This window comes from Asterias rubens, chromosome 19, assembly GCF_902459465.1.
Source record: "Asterias rubens chromosome 19, eAstRub1.3, whole genome shotgun sequence".
Classification (NCBI taxonomy): Eukaryota; Metazoa; Echinodermata; class Asteroidea; order Forcipulatida; family Asteriidae; genus Asterias; species Asterias rubens.
The window spans coordinates 8,996,434-9,010,214 of NC_047080.1; the positions used below are offsets into that span (position 1 = coordinate 8,996,434).

Genomic DNA, 13,781 nt, shown 5'->3' on the forward strand with positions numbered 1-13,781 from the left:
ATAATGGGTTGATGTGGCTGCCTGCCAAAGCTTCCTTGCATGCCTGCTGCTCGAACATGCTGTAGCCACATCTTTCGCAATTCAGCTTTTAGCTGCGAGTAAGAATGATTAGCCTCCCAAATGATTGGGATTTAGGACCGACACTCTGCAAGTATAATTCAGTACTGGTTCTATATTTTGTACATAGGAGCTATACTTACGGCTATGACTGTAGGACTGATTTTTCCCGCCATTCTCAGTGCGTCCTGGTGAGTGTCGCGTGTTGGCTGGATCTACTGTTATCGTCACGGTATCTCGTTGTTTGTAACCCTCCGGCTATAAATCGTCGGTGACACATGAAAATTATTACAAACGAAAGTTATCAGAAGATACTCTGTAAAAAAATACACAATGCTGCCCAGCACAGATTTCCCTTGATTGCAATGACGGCGCCATGTCGAAACATGAATAATTTTGTTGAACTGCTCGCCCTCGGTGGACAAAATTGTATTTGGAGCAGACCACTACAGGGTGTCTAAAAAAAAAAAAAACTATACACTTTTGGAAGGCTGCTGAATACAAAATATATGATTCTGGGGGAATTTTTTAAATATGTATGGATCTTATGGACTTCATATGACACCAAAAAGTTTGAAAATAATACATGATTGGGTGAGCTCTGCTCACTTTTGTAAAGGGTATGAAAATTAGGTTGTGCAGTAATTAGCCTTCCAATTTGTGAGAGGAAAGTCCTGTGGAGCGTACACAATTCACTCCAAGATGTCGGCTACTTACTCTTCAAAGAGCTGTGCTCAACCAAGCATTATTTCAGACTTTTTTTGGTGTCATATGAAAGTTGAGTCCATAAGCTATCCATACAAATAAACCTTTTCCCCTAGAATAAAGTTTTTTTCATTCGACAGCCATTTCAAAAGTGTACAGTTTTACAACACTGGTGCAGTGTCTTTATAAACTCACCCGAACATTGAGTTTTTTCATAATGGCGTCTCGGTACGTTCCTGATGAGTTGGTGGCGGCGTGCACTTCAATCGGGATGCTCTTGGCTTCCAGAGGGACTATGACGAACTTGACCGAGCCAGGTTTTTTCGGGACTACGTTGATTTCAATCCCTCGAGAGAGATCCCCTGGTTGAGCCTCAGAGCAAAGGCCTTCAACACCCTTCAAATAGACCGCTACCTGTGGTGGACCAATATAAGGGAGCATGAATAAATTATGTCACGGAACACGCCCGCTATCCGGCTCTTGGTTCTTGGTTAGTTAATCCCTTTACAGCCCCATTTGGGCTAAACTGGGATGGTGGGAAAGTGACGTCAACAACTAGGTGGATAAGGTGCCAAAAGAAAAAGATTAAAGGTGCACTTTTTACAGGTGCAGGAAAAGAAGGAATTTAAAGGACAGTATTGCCATGCAGAGGCTGCATTGCTCTGATGGCAGGGATGGCTGATGCTTGGAAAACCTGTATGGATGGAGCTATGTGTAGGACAGCAGGTGGTAATCTGTTCCGGCGCGTTCCTTCGCGTGACAACTCAAACAAAAGAAAACTACCCAGTGTTACACGTTTTCCAGTAATCGCCCGGTCTTGAGGGAGAATCACTGTTTAACAAAGGAACAATGGTGTTGGCCCAAAAAACATTGAAAAGAGGTTTAAAATAAGCATTGAAAGAAAATGGTACTCAGGTGTTTGAACTAGCGTCTATAAACATAGTAAAGCCCGGTTCATACTTCCTGAAAATGCAAACTCGATACATTGACGCCGCAACTTCACAACGAATAGTTTGCATCAGTTGACTTGTGCTCAAATCCCTGCGAAACATTCGGTCCGCAAACAGCAATGTAATGTTAACATTCGTATCGCATTCACATTCGCAGGAAGTATAAACAGGGGCCCAATTTCATAGAGCAGCCTAAGCAAAAAAAATCATTGCTTAGTAAAATCAGATTACCAACTCAACTCAATTGTTATGCTAAGTAAACAACAGCTAAATACCAGTCACAATCTATGTTAATGGGATGACATTTGGCCAGTAACCTGTGTAAAATAAGCAAGCTATTTTCAAGCTTAAGCAAAATTTTGGCCTAAGCAGCTCTATGAAATTGGCCCTGGGGCTTTAAGAGAGACACTGGAGCTCCGCATCTCAACATCCACGTTAGACTTACCCGCAGAACATCATCTGCGTAGTTGAACACCGTCACAACGATCTCGATCTGCTCCATGCGTTGAACTGAATAAGGCATGGCCAGGTCCAGGAAGAATAGCGGTCGGACTTGTAGCTTGACCGGTTCGGCCACGCACATCAAATAATCGTTGGACACGCCCACGGCTTCTACCACCCATGTTGTGACACTATCTGGCACGGTAACTTTGCGTCTCACAACATCTGAGTCTCTAAATCAAAGTATGAAGCAAACTTAAAATAACAATGAGAGGTAAATGGTTCACAGAACTCGGGTAAGTACTGAGTATTATACAAATAATGAATGTTTATGAGTGCAATGGTGCAATTATGTTCATGAGTTGAAAGATGAAATGTTCTATTCAATGAGGCGGAGCAAGGGTTCTCACACGGTCTCTACGTCACTGAGAAACATGTTCGCATGGTTCAATTTCCATTACCGATTAATACTCTTCCTTCGTGGAGTAATTGCCAAAAGTGTATTAGGCCTTATATGTCACGGAGGCAACAAAGGCGACTGCCTCCCACGCCCCTCATTGCCCTGGTGGGTAGGGGGAGGGGGGAGGTACATGTATATGCAACAGGATTCTCACCCAGTCTCTACATCAAAGAACATCCAGCTCTCCGGGAAGTCCGTGCGCACAACGGCGTTGTCAACCTCGACCGGATCGGTCCCACCATCGTCGGTGTCAGTGCGCCCTCTTAGGGCTTGTTCTTTCCTCTTGCAGCAGTCGTAGAAGGTCTCAATTTGGGGGCTCGTCAAAATCTTATTCTCCTTTCTGGCGAGCAGTTTGGCCCGCCTGGTGCACGTGAACTTGATGGGGTCCGTCACGTCTCTCAGGCCCCTTTGACAGTATTTCCTCAACTCTCCCTGGTACTCGTTCACTGAATAAACCAAATTTAATGCAACAAACAAAACAAAATAAAATTAGTGGAAGTTTTAAACTGCAGCAACTACAGGACCCAATTTCATAAAAACTTCTTATGATTACAAAAGTATAATAGTTTTGCATCAGGATGAGGAATATAACTTGTTAACCTAACACCGATAAGTTTTTGTTTATATTGATAAAGAACAAGTTATAAGAAACCTTTACTTACGAATAGCATCTTGGTCTGCATCTGTATACCTTCGGGAGCGTCTCTCTGCTTTTGGACATTCAAGTTCTTCAATTCAAAGAGTAACAAAAACAGGAAATTGTAGAAATTTATGTTTGTATTATAATTTAATTATTGATGTAATTCCCCAGCTTAGTTTGATGTGTTCAAAAAATTATACTTTCATAAAAGCCAAACAAAAAAAATACCACACAAAAAAACTTGTTTAGCAAAAAATAGGTCACCAGCCAGAATATCATACAGTTACCATTGCTGCGACTGGTAACCCACTGATTTGTTGCTTAGCAAAAAAATTAGCTAAGCAGAATTTTCTAGAACATTTTGATGCACTAAGGCGGGAACAGGAACAGGGCCCAATTTCATAGAGCTGCTTAAGCACAAAATTTTGCTTGCGCAAAAAAAACCTTGCTTTATAAAATCAGATTACCGGCCAAGACTCAACTCAATTGTTATGCTAAGTAAACAACAGCTAAATACCAGTCACAAGCAATGTATATGGCATGACATTTTGGCCAGTAACATGTGTAAAACAAGCGAGCTATTTTCGTGCTTAAGCAATTTTTTTGCTTAAGCAGCTCTATGAAATTGGCCCCTGGACTAAGCTGGGCTGAGCTGAGCTCAGTGAAGCGTGTGGGCTAGAGCTGGGATTAAGCCTAAACTGAAACCCTCTGGTAGTGGGTAGGGCGAATTGTCTCTCAACTAACCATGTTCTATAAGATTCATCATGAACTAGTAAACATACAGTTCCCATCTTCCAACCAGCACCATTTCTTGGAGGACATGACCATCAGTTAAAGTTAACCATACCAGGCACATCCATAGATCCATACAAATACTTCTTCTACCCTCGAACCATCGGACTATGGAACCAGCTCCCAGCAGCCGCTGTGATATCTCCTTCAATAGCAGCATTCAAGGAAACTGCCCTAACAGCTATCAGAGGGATGAGTCTATGTACCTTTCGACTTGAGGTCTCGAAATCAAATTCGTGGAAAAATACTTCTTTCTCGAAAACTACATGTACGTCACTTCCGAGGGTGCTGTTTCTTATAAAGATAATTATTTTGAGTAATTACCAATAGTGTCCACTGCCTTTAACTGCACCTTATTTCTTAGGCACTTCCGCACCATCCTGGTATGGCTATAAATAGCTGAATAAGGATCTCACCAATGAAGATTGAAGATTAAAGAGGGGTTGTGCGCTCAATGAATCAAATCATTAGGTGACAAGTGCAGGGAAAGAGGTAGGGAACCTACAATGCAATGGGTCTATAGATGACAAAAATCTGAAGGGATTCAGCTATGTATAGCTATACTACATGTAGGATGGTGCAGAAGTGACGTCACAGGCAAAGTGCATAAGAAATAAGGTGAAGTTAAATGGCGACAAGACAAAAACATCTTTGAAAAAGTCCACGTACCTTCTCTTTGTAAGGCGTCTAGATTTGCACCTGTCATCACAGTGACTCCAGCATCCTGAAACAAACAAATTCACAACAAAACTGATGATAAACCATGCAAATATGTGACGGGCCCTACAAAATGAGACCCTCGTCGCACAAGCACTACCTCCCAGTTTTTGACAAAGCAATTATGGTTAAGTGCCTTGCTCAAAGACACAAGTGTCATGGTCAAGATTTAAACCAACACTCTGCTGCTGAGAGCACTACAGCTTGGGTCCGGTGACCTAGACCACTCAGCCACGACTTGACTTGACTCAAATCCCAGTCCCGTGCCATCGCCAGAAAACTATCGTTTTGTGAGGCTCTTGGTTCCCCAATCTATCCCAGGACCACATTTTGACGGCGAACATTTGCTAGTTGACACAATATGCTTCGGGACCTCTCACACGAGAACGGGACTTGAATCAAGCCTAGGCCACGACAAGCCATATTTAACGAGATATACCTTAAATATCTTGGCTGCAGTCTGTCCGCCCCCTGGTCCACAGCCGAGATCATACCCAGCCATTCTCTCAAACACCTGAGCACAAAAAAAAGTCATTTATGAAATATAAAACATCATAAGTGATATCATCAGTGACATCATCAGTGACATCATCAATGACATCCTCAGTGACATCATCAGTGACATCATCAGTGACATCATCAGTACATCCTCGGTGACATCATCAGTGACATCATCAATAACATCCTCAGTGACATCATCAGTGACATCCTCGGTGACATCATCAGTGACATCCTCAGTGACATCATCAGTGACATCATCAGTACATCCTCGGTGACATCATCAGTGACATCATCAATGACATCCTCAGTGACATCATCAGTGACATCCTCAGTGACATCACCAGTGACATCATCAGTGACATCATCAGTGACATCACCAGTGACATCATCAGTGAAATCATCAGCCTAGCACCTTGTAAGCCCAAAAAGGTGCCACATAATTGGGTCTCAGAATTCTTAACTTTCTGTAAAAATGTTTACACTCAGCGCCTTGAGTACCTTGCTGGAAGATTCATGCGCTTTATAAGAATTTGATATTATTATTTTATTATTATAAGATTACCTTTTTCTGTGTGAGTCTGTGGTAGTTACGGATGGCGAATACGGCCTCGTCTACGGCCACAACGCCAATCTTGGTGTTCTCATTGGCGATGAGCCTCATCACAACATTTTCGTTCTTCCCGTCGGACAAGAATGTATCGTCGTTAATTTTATTCAAGCCCTCGAAGTCCAACAGAACCTAATGGTGGACAATATGTACAATCTTTACTAAAGACAATGGACACTTTTGGCAATTGTCAAAGACCAGTCTTCTCACTTGGTGGATCTCAACATATGTATACAATAACAATGTGGGCCAGGTGTTCCAGCCGTTGCTCTCAACCAATAGGAATGAATAAACTGTCTTATAAGCACAGGTGCAAGCTCGCGTGTCACGCCCATTATAAAACACTTTTTACCGGTGTTATATCATCCGTTTAAACACCCCCATGTGATGCCCTCTCGACCAATCAGAATGAATAAACTGTCTTAGGTATTAATGAACGTGACATCAGACCTTACTAAGCAACTACGATTGACTTGCAGTTAAACAGCCTATAAGGATTATCTCAATTACATAGATATTACACTTTTCTAACAGCTGCAGTCCATCCAGGAAACATAAAAAATAAAACGAGTCTCTTACCTCACGTTAAACATGGTAAAATTGGGTTTTTCTCCAGAACGCTCCAAGCAAAATTTCTGAAACACGTGGGGTCAAACAAGCCCGCGCGACAAAAGAATCGTGACGTCAGTGGCGGCTATTTGGTGTGGAAATGCCAAAACTGGAGAACTTAGTTCAAAACCAATAGGGGAAAATCGTCACTGGCGTCCAGGGTTATTATAATAGATAAGCCGTTTTTGACTCTCGGCTGAAAAAGCCGCGCGGCCGGGTGCATTTTTGACTCGAGTTATTTATTATTAAATGCAAATTTTGAGAGTAAAATTGTTATTAACCGGTATCTATGATGTCTATTTGGCCAGAAAAAGGTAATAGTTGACATATTGAGATCATCCTTTTAAAGCCATTGGACCCTTTCGGTAAACAGTATTGTCCAAGGCCCACACTTCGTGTATCACAACTTCTATATCAAATAACAAACCTGTGAAAATTTGGGCTTAATCGGTCATCGGAGTCGGGAGAAAATAACGGGAAAACCCACCCTTGTATCCGCGCGTTTCGCCGTGTCATGACATGTGTTTAAAATAAATCCGTAACGAGAATTGATATTGTTTTACTGTTTTCTCAAAAAGTAAAGCATTTCATGTAATAATATTTCAAGAGGAGACTTTCACCACTACCTTCTGTAAACCCTGTAAGTTAGTTGTAAATCTGTGAACTTTTTTTTTTAAATAACGGGAAAACCCACCCTTGTATCCGCGCGTTTCTCCGTGTCATGACATGTGTTTAAAATAAATCCGTAACGAGAATTGATATTGTTTTACTGTTTTCTCAAAAAGTAAAGCATTTCATGGAATAATATTTCAAGAGGAGTCTTTCACCACTACCTTCTGTAAACCCTGTAAGTTAGTTGTAAATCTGTGAACTTTTTTTTTTTTCTGTACCGAAAGGGTCCAATGGCTTTAAGATCAATCTGAGCTCTTTGTGAACATGGGCCCCTGGTTGCATCATTTCACTGACCTGGTTTTCACATTGATCTTCAACTTGGACAAGCAGGGCATCAGCGATGACGTTACCCTGTTCGTTGATGTAGTACGCCACAACGCGAGCGACCGGCGCCATCTTGTTCGTGATCCGGAAACCAAGAGCTGTGTTGGCGTTCTGAATAGCCTTCTTGTTTTTATAAAGAATCTTTCCACCGGACATCACCTATGGTTAAAAAAGAAAACAATCTGACACGGTAACACACAGAGAGTTGTTTCAGGTTTTTTTTTTGTTTTTCAAATGCATCTATCCCATTTAAAGACAGTGGACACTTTTGGTAATTGTCAAAGACCAGTCTTCTCACTTGGTGTATCTCAACATATGCATAAAATAACAAACCTGTGAAAATTTGAGCTTGATTGGTTGTCGGAGTTGCGAGATAACTATGAAAGAAAAAAACACCATTGTCACACAAAGTTGTGTGCTTTTAGATGGTTAATTTCGAGACCTCAAATTCCAAACTTGAGGTCTTAAAATCAAATTCGTGGAAAATTACTCCTTTCTCGAAAACTACTTTACTTCAGAGGGAGCCGTTTCTCGCAATGTTTTATGCTATCAACCTCTCCCCATAACTCGTAATCAAGAAAGGTTTTATGATAATAATTGTTTTGAGTAATTACAAATAGTGTCCACCGCCTTTAATTGCCCCAGTGTTCCTAGCTATGGCTGCTGTGGCACCTAGTCAACCGTTATAGGGTGGTAAATTATTGCACCTCAGAATTTATCACTGCAATAACCTATCTTTCTGAAAGTTTGTTAACACTCAGTGTCTAGAATACCTTGTTTGGTAGATACGTGCGCTATAAGACTTTGATATTATTATATAATTATTTACGTGTTTAGAGGCTTTTGCATTAGCGCTTTACAAATGTCTTTACGAATTTCTTTATTATTCTAATTAGTATTATTTATTGTTATCATCATTCAGTTGATTAATTTGAAAATTTTACCAACGCAACAGCTATGCATTTGTGCACAAATGCAATCATGTCTAGTTTATTGTTATTATCATTCAGAAGAAACGACAAGTAAACTTACAAAGTAGTGGAGTGTTCCGACATTCAAATGATGAGTGAGCTGCACCTCAATTGGGCTGTTGCTCCCTATCTGCAAAATATCACACAAAATCAAATGAAAAGCTGATTATATATATAACCAGTTTGAGATCATTGCCCAAACCCAGAGCCCTGAGCCATGCTTAAACAGCCTTGGAGAACTACATGTATTCCTTGGAGAACCAAACCTTTGAGAACCAACAATTGAAGAACCAAGCCTTGGAGAACCAAGTCTTGGAGAACCAAGCCTTGGAGTAGGAGAGTGCCAGCTGTAGTGATCACAGACCTTGACTATGCTGATGACATCAGTCTCCTCTCAGACACAGTGGATCAGGCACAAAAACTGTTTGAAGCTGTTGAGCTCCAGTGTAGTCGAGTTGGCCTACAGCTCAACTAAAAGAAGACAAAAGTGATGGCAATCAACTCAGTGGGCAGTACCATTAAGACCCGAAATGGCGCTCCCCTAGAGGTCATTGAAGAGTTTAAATACCTTGGCGTCCTCATAGGTTCAACTGAGAGTGAGATAAGAGTGAGGAGAGTCCTGGCATAGAAGGCCCTTCATGGCATGAGACGAGTGTGGAGAGCTGGCCTCAATTGATGACATCAAGAGACGTCTGTTCGTTGCTACAGTTGAGTCTGTGCTTCTGTATGGAGCCGAGACATGGACTCTGACTGCAAATCAAGAAAGAGCACTAGACGGTGTATATACAAGAATGCTACAGATGGCCCTTGATGTACACTGGGAAGATCATATGCCAAACTCCCAGCTCTACGCTGCCCTACCAAGGGTAACTGTTAAGATCTGGGAGTGAAGGATGAGGCTTGTGGCCACTGTGTACGCCATGCAGAGCTAGCTGTGAGCCCACTAGTTCTCTGGGAACCCATTGATGGAATCAGGAGCAAGGGCAGGAGGAGAATTACATTCGTTGATCAGCTGAAGAAGGATGCTACACAACAGGAAACATCCGAGCTGATGCTGATGCTGGACCGGGATGCGTGGAAGACGACCATCAGAGTTTCCCGAGAAGGCATCGGCTAAAGACATATCCTCTCGCTCAACTGAAACCTTGGAAAACCAAGCCTTAGAGAACCAAACCTTGAAGAACTAAACCTTGGAAAACTAAACCTTGGAGAACCAAATTTTTGAGAACCAAAACTTGGAAAACCAAGCCTTGGAGAATCAAGCCTTGGAGAACCAAACATTGGAAAACATAACCTTGGAGAACCAAATCTTGGAAAACCAAGCCGTGGAGAACCAAGCATTGGAGAACCAAAATTTGGAGAACCAAACATTGGAGAACCAAACCTTGAAGAATCAAGTATTTGAGAACCAAGCCTTAGAGAACCAAGCCTTGGAGAACAAAGCCTTGGAGAACCAAGCCTTGGGGAACCAAATCCTGGAGAACCAAATCTTAGAGAACCAAGCCTTGGGGAACCAAATCCTAGAGAACCAAATCTTGGAGAACCAAACCATGGAGAACCAAACCTTGGAGAACCAAACCTTGGAGAACCAAACCTTGGAGAACTAAACCTTGGAGAACCAAGCCTTGGAGAACCAAGCCTTGGGGAACCAAATCCTGGAGAACCAAATCTTGGAGAACCAAACCATGGAGAACCAAACCTTGGAGAACCAAGTCTTTTGCCTTGGAAAAGCGCTTTATTTTCTGTATTCCACCTGTGCTTGTGTTATAGTTTATAATAAATAACAGTTAAATAAATATTGTAGTTACCTCCAGAATCTGACTGGTCTGTCTTGAGGGAAGTCGGACCAGTAGGTATTCACCACTCTCCGATTCTTCCGGCTGCACAGTGAATGTACTCTCAGTATTACTAGCCTCATCCAGTGACTCATCTCTTGTCCTCAGCTGTAACACAAAAACACGTGGGAAAATATTTTTTTTTTTTAAGAAAATCACTTTTTCAAAGATGGTAAATATAGACCTTTATCAAGGTGTGTGGCCATCTTGATTTTACTCCATTCAAACTCATTGCAACCAAACTGAGGCTGGATGAAATAATAGTCTGGTTCCATGTTTGCGCAATGAATATTAGGCCGTGTCCGAAACGACGACTTCGGCTACAGCTACGTCTAGATCAGCGCGTCTACCAGTGTTGAAGAATAGGCAGACGCGCGCGATCTAGCCGTAGCTGTAGCCGAAGTCGTCGTTTCGGACACGGCCTTAGAATTCATTTCTGTTATGGAAACAGGGAACATGACCAAGATGGTGACAGCGTGCTAAAGGTCTATTGCCACCGGGGATAAAGATTTTTTTGTTTTTGGTTTTACCCTAGATGTGTGTTAGTACTGCATACTTTTCCCTTAAAGTCTGTATACAAAAAAAGTACATGTAATGTGTTGCTTTACTTACATGAAGTGTGATGTGGGTAGCATCTGGGGGTACATCCAACCTGAAGAAGACCTCTCCGCTCAGTCCTGAGATCTGCCTGACAGCTTCCTGCTGGTCGCCGGCTCCCCTTGCCCCCTGGAGCACTGCCTGACTTCCATCGGTCAACATAGCCGTCGCTGAAATCTCCACGGGAACGTACATGGCGGGAAGTTTGTTGATGAACTGGATGGTAGCCTAGGAAAGGAACATTTAAGTATAAACTGACAGGTCCAAGAAGTGCGTGAGTACAGACCCCTTGGGCTGTACTCAAACCTCGGCTTGGACTCCGGCTTAAGGCTCTGTGGCTGCGTTGCAGCTCGGCCTTAAACCTGAATTTTGACGCAGTACCTGGGCTTAACTTTAAACAAATGGCAACATCTCATTATACTAATAATAATAGTAGCTTCTTATACAGCACTCAGGTCCATCACGCAGTGGTGCTCATGGTGCTTCAACATTATTACCCCTGGTCACTGGGCCTTAAATCATTCCTTAAACCATCGCAGCTCCCTGGGAGTATACAGCCTGTGCCACCAAATATGTAGCGCACTAAAAGCTAATTAATCACAAGAACCATCTCTGCCCTCACAGATACCCATTTACCCCTGGGTGGAGAGAAGCTTATGGTCAAGTGTCTTGCTCGAAGACACAAATGTCACGACCGGGATTCGAACCCACAGGTACAGGGTGAAGCGGCCCAACCCAACAAACAAACAAATAAACAAACAAACAAACCTTGACGGCAAACGGCAACCCCTTCTTGAAGAACCTTGGAGTGCTGTCCCAGTTGAACTGGTAGGGTGTCCTGGTGAAGGCGACCCTGGTATTGTTTGCGTTGATGGTCTCCCCAGAGGCCGAGGCCGTCACAAAGGCTTGGATGATGAGACGTTTCCCCATCAGAGACTCCAGATCGCCTCGTATGCTGCTGACTGTAAGCTCTTCATATCCTATACCAGTGTCCTGGAGCTATTTTCAAAACAATACAATATAATTTGTTTCATATACCGCCATCTTATCAAGATCACAGCGGTTTGTTATGATATCATAGAAGTAGAACCCGGAGAACGCTGCGCTCGACCGCCCTCTGTGTCGTCTGTGGACGCGGCGTATCGATACCGCGCGATACGTAATGGAAACATCCATCACAAGCCTCGGCTTTTAGGATTATACCTCCATGTGCAAATGTGGAAATAAATGTTCTATTGACTAATTATCAAAAAAATAAAAAAATTAATTAATTTTTTTGATTTTATGCAAGTCGCCAGACACACAATGCCTGAAGGCCACTTCAAGGTGTGGGCTACAATGGACAGTTCCGGCTTTCCACTAAGCTCCGCCCACAGCGCACGTGAGCAAGACACGTGTACGAGCACTCCCAATGACATTCTGCACGATTCTGCTGCGAGTGCCAAATATACGCGCCTGCATGACCCAGTTTGTCCGACCACAATCATTGCTGTGATTGGTCAAATGGGTGAACACGCACAGTTTGATTGACAGGTCGGATCGGTCCATTATTTCTGTGCAGAGGCCGTTGCTACCTACTCCTAGGGCTGAAACAGGGTTACGCCCTTTACAGTCCATACGGATGTAGGCTTGGGTATCATCAGTCTGAAGCAGCCTGGCCAGTAGAGCAGAAAGCACTACCTCCCCAACTTTATGTAGCAAGTGTTACGACCGGGATTCGACCCCACACTCTGCTGATCAAACAGCAGAGCTTGAATCTGGTGCTCTTAACCGCTCGGCCATGGCACGCCTCGATTAATTAATTGAAAGGGCATTTTAAACAGGAAACCTATCAGAAACCTTCGCAAGGCTACAAAGGCAAAGACCGGGGCAACAGAGGCAATGTCCTTCGTCGCCCTCGTGCAATTTCATGCAAGCTTTAAAGACAAGGCAGTTTATGAAGCGATAAAACAATTGTTGAACAAACTTACCGTGCCATCCTTCTCCTGGAGTATTGTAAGGTTACCATCATCATTGAAGACGCCATACTTAATATGAAACCTGCCACTCACAGGCTCCCCAAAAATATACCTGTAATAAAGCAATGAAAGTTTTAAAGGCAATAGACACTATTGATAATTACTCAAAATAATTGTTAGCATAAAAACTTACTTGGCAACAAGCAATGGAGCTGTTGATAGTATAAAACATTGTGAGAAACGGCTCTCTCTGAAGTAATGAAGTTTCGAGAAAGAACTAATTTTCCACTAAAATATTTGAATTTGATTTTGAGACCTCAACAGAATTAGATTTTGAGGTTCCGAAATCAAGCATCTGAAAGCACACAACTTTGTGTGACAAGGGTGTATTTTCTTCCATTATTATCTCGCAACTTTGACGGCAAATTGAGTTCAAACTTTCACAGGTTTGTTATTTTGTGCATATGTTGGGATACACCAAGTGAGAAGACATGGTATTTGACAATTACCAAAATTGTCCAGTGCATTTCAATAAAAAACATGCATTATGAAACTCACTTTGCGGTTACATGAGTGAAAAGCTGTCTGGTTTCAGGCAGAACGTACTCTTGTTGTGTCATCACTTGCACTGCAAAGGTGGGTAGCACTGCAGAAAAAAGGGTGTCAGATTTTGAGAATGATAAAAGAAAAGAAAATGGTGGTTTATAAAAATTGTAACTTAACTTTTTTTAAATGGTCTTTGTTCAAATTACTACAAATATTTTAAACTTTACCCAGTCAGTTGCTCTCGTGGTTCATTTCCTTATATTTTGTTGGTGCACAATAAGGTAAATTTTTCACTTACCATACTCTTTCACTTCAAACTGGACGAAGGTATTTGCTTGAAACTGAATAAGACAAAGCAGAACAAATTGTGAAAAGTTAAAGAAAAGATTTTTTAACTAT

The 13,781-nt window shown here is 42.2% G+C and overlaps 1 protein-coding gene across 1 annotated transcript in view; it reads right to left on the minus strand.

Annotated features, from left to right (window-relative positions):
• LOC117303173 (complement C3-like) overlaps nucleotides 1-13,781 on the minus strand; it is a 44,001-nt gene that overhangs the window by 20,081 nt on the left and 10,139 nt on the right. Inside the window, exons 7-22 of the mRNA XM_033787300.1 lie at nucleotides 13,681-13,723; nucleotides 13,395-13,482; nucleotides 12,849-12,948; nucleotides 11,647-11,877; nucleotides 10,894-11,106; nucleotides 10,255-10,389; nucleotides 8,508-8,576; nucleotides 7,446-7,634; nucleotides 5,826-6,002; nucleotides 5,202-5,276; nucleotides 4,715-4,769; nucleotides 3,276-3,341; nucleotides 2,768-3,059; nucleotides 2,158-2,386; nucleotides 958-1,176; nucleotides 201-315 (exon numbers count right to left, since the gene is read on the minus strand). Of these exons, the coding sequence (XP_033643191.1) occupies nucleotides 201-315; nucleotides 958-1,176; nucleotides 2,158-2,386; nucleotides 2,768-3,059; nucleotides 3,276-3,341; nucleotides 4,715-4,769; nucleotides 5,202-5,276; nucleotides 5,826-6,002; nucleotides 7,446-7,634; nucleotides 8,508-8,576; nucleotides 10,255-10,389; nucleotides 10,894-11,106; nucleotides 11,647-11,877; nucleotides 12,849-12,948; nucleotides 13,395-13,482; nucleotides 13,681-13,723 (2,296 nt within the window). The remainder of the gene's footprint in view (nucleotides 1-200; nucleotides 316-957; nucleotides 1,177-2,157; nucleotides 2,387-2,767; nucleotides 3,060-3,275; nucleotides 3,342-4,714; nucleotides 4,770-5,201; nucleotides 5,277-5,825; nucleotides 6,003-7,445; nucleotides 7,635-8,507; nucleotides 8,577-10,254; nucleotides 10,390-10,893; nucleotides 11,107-11,646; nucleotides 11,878-12,848; nucleotides 12,949-13,394; nucleotides 13,483-13,680; nucleotides 13,724-13,781) is intronic.